This window comes from Stegastes partitus, unplaced genomic scaffold (genome assembly GCF_000690725.1).
Source record: "Stegastes partitus isolate 25-593 unplaced genomic scaffold, Stegastes_partitus-1.0.2 Scaffold1266, whole genome shotgun sequence".
Classification (NCBI taxonomy): Eukaryota; Metazoa; Chordata; class Actinopteri; family Pomacentridae; genus Stegastes; species Stegastes partitus.
Genome location: NW_007578997.1, coordinates 167,532 through 170,455, shown reverse-complemented (window position 1 = coordinate 170,455; position 2,924 = coordinate 167,532). Strand labels below are relative to the sequence as shown.

The 2,924-nt window shown below is 42.4% G+C and overlaps 1 protein-coding gene across 1 annotated transcript in view; it reads right to left on the bottom strand.

The window, feature by feature from the left end:
* Nucleotides 1-246: 246 nt before the first annotated feature.
* htr2aa (5-hydroxytryptamine (serotonin) receptor 2A, genome duplicate a) overlaps nucleotides 247-2,924 on the bottom strand; it is an 87,847-nt gene continuing 85,169 nt past the window's right edge. The window contains exon 3 of the mRNA XM_008297975.1: nucleotides 247-1,109. Coding sequence (XP_008296197.1) covers nucleotides 247-1,109 — 863 coding nt within the window. The remainder of the gene's footprint in view (nucleotides 1,110-2,924) is intronic.

Sequence of the window (2,924 nt, the reverse complement as noted above, 5' to 3'; positions counted from 1 at the left end):
CATTTCGGGGTGAGCGGTTAACAAAGTGTTGAAATAATAACCTTGATTCAGCCGATCCACCTGTGGGATCAGACGCTGGGCGACTCGGAGGACTTGAGTCGCCACTCGAGTTGAAAATGCTGAGAATGGGGCTTGTTTTGCTTCACACTCCTGACCTGGAGGCACTTTGTCTTTGGCACTTTGACTCGTAATCTCCAACCCTTTGCAGGTGAAATGTCTGATCCAATCCACGACTTGGATCGATCTTCACACGCAGCTCTCGTCTTTGTCTCCGGGGCTTTTGTCCTGCCTGCACTTGTCTGTTTCCTGCCCGGGTAAAGAGAACTCCTTCTCCTCGCCGCCGGAGTGCGCCGCCCCGTTCCGTAACTTCCCGACGTCTCCGAGGGGCAGCTGGGTGGAGTTGTAGGCCAGCGGGGGGATGGTGTTCACCAGTATGAGCTGCAGGGGCTTCTTCTCCGGCTGGTACTGGCAGCGGACGTAGCGCAGGAAGGCGGCGCGGTACGTCTTGTTGAACAGCGTGTAGACCAGCGGGTTGACGGCGGACGACAGGTATCCGACCCAGACGAAAACGTTCAGCAGGCCTCCCATGACCCCGGCGTCACACACCGCCGGGTCGCACACCACCACCAGCACGTTGGTGATGAAGAACGGGCACCACATGACCACGAAGAGGAAAAACACCACCCCGAGCACCTTGGACGCCTTCTGCTCGTTGCTGATCGACTGCATGTTGCGGCGTCCGAACAGCGAGCCGGAGACGCTGCCCCGGGCGCCGCCCAGCCCGCCGCTGCTGCCCCTGCCTCCGGCCTCGCGGCTAATCGAGCGTCGGTAGAGTTTCTCGGAGGACAGCGAGGTCTGCGGCAGGAAGCTCAGGGTGAACGTGGTGCTCCATTTGGGCCGCGGCACCAGCTGGTCCAGGCAGAGGGTGGCTTCGTTCTGCAGGGCGTTGATGGTCAGGAAGTAGGTGACCACCATGATGGTGAGGGGGACGAAGAAGGCCACGAAGGAGCCCACCAGCACAAAGTTGTTGTCTGTCAGCAGGCAGCTGCCGTCCTTGAAGACCTTGGAGTGATCTCTGAGGCCCAGAACTGGAATCGGCATCGAGATCCCTGCAGAGAGACGAGAGGAAAATTACAAGCCGAGAACAATGTTTGTGATTAAAGCGAACGTTGGCGTTTGATTTTGAAGAAGGATTCATTTACTTAAAGGAAGCAGCGCATCAATGTAGACACAGATTAGAGGCAGACTTTAGGAGGACCAACATCTTTGTATTAAAACATGCAGACGTTCAATCAGCGTCTCAGTGTGGACGTAGAAAAGCTGCAGGCAGGAATCAGCGCTAACCGACTAATGCGGTGAAATTAATATCAGGCAACAATCTAAACTGTTCCGACTGGATGAGTCCGATGTTCTGCTCAGTAGCTGAACAACAGAGTGAGCAGGAGGTTTATAATGTGTGCTTATCGCTGCTGGTCTTGTTCAGGACGACCTTGTAAAAAAACAAAAGCTTCTATCTCAGCGCTTTTCTGGTTAAATAGAAGAAGAAACATGTTGTCTGAAGAAACAGAAATATTCCAAGAAGCTGAACAAGAGCGTCTACAACATGAACGCTCTGGGGTTTGAAAGGCAACAACAACAAAAAAAAGCATTAAAATAATATTATCAGAGGCAGAAAATGTAAAAACTCTCTAAAAGTCCTTGAACTAATCATGTATGATAATATTAATAACTTTATTTATATGGCACCTTCCAGAACAGCGTTAACAAAGTGCTTTGAAAACATCCAAACACAAGCATAAGGAGACGAGGCAGAGCAGTCAGATAACAGAAACAATAGAAATGATGATAATAAGTTAAATGAATAATGAGATAGAATAGCAAATAAAGGAAGTAGGCCGCTTAGAAATGGAAATAAAACAAGAGAGAACATATAAAATAAACAGGTAAGTAGAACACAAATACAGAATAGACACTAAAACTAATTAAAGCTAAAAGTAAACTTTTCTGTAAAAGTGGGTTTTAAGAAGAGATTTAATAGAAGTTAGTGACTCTGTGTGAGGTGAAGCTCTTTCAGGAAAATGAACCAAAATGAAGCTTCAAACTGGGACAATAATCCTAATAATTGTGTTATTCTCATAAAAAACAAAATAAAGAACAGTTTGCACTAGAAAACAACAACAAATTTTGTGCTCATCAAGTCACTTTGTGTGTGAAACAACAAAACAAACACACAAAACATTTTCTGTATTTTAATAACATTGCTTTATGTGTAGTTATGGTTTCTCTATGGCAATTTTATTTCATTATTCTAATTTTAATTGTGCATCTATCTGTGTTTTATTGGCTTATCTATAATAAAATACGAAATTAAAAAAAAACATTATATATTTTTAGTGTGCCAACCGTAAATAAAACAACAACAAAGTGGGACTTTTGCTGTTATTAAACTATAAATCTATAATTTAAAAAAAGAAAAGATATTTAATGATGTTGCTTCGTGGTATGAAAATGCAAATATTAAATTAAGCGACAAAATAAAATAAAATGTGTGTGCAGTGAATTACCTGGCTAATAATAATAATAATAATAATAATAATATTTAAAAAGCTAAATTCACAAAAGATCGGCAATAAAATTCAAACAAATTTTCTTAAATAAATTTAGTTTTTTTATGAGCTTGTATATTTTGGGGATTTTTATAAAAATGCTAAACTAAAATATAAGGACTTTGATTTTTTAATATTTTTTTCCCCAAATTATCTCAATATTGTCCTAATTCTGCTGGTAATTCTCTAAAAATACAATGTTTAAGTTAGAATACATAACAGCGTATTAGAGTGTGTCTGAGATGTTCATCCTCTGGGGAAAATGAACGGACGAACAAAGTTTCCCAGTAACACATCCAACATTTCGCATTTCAGTCT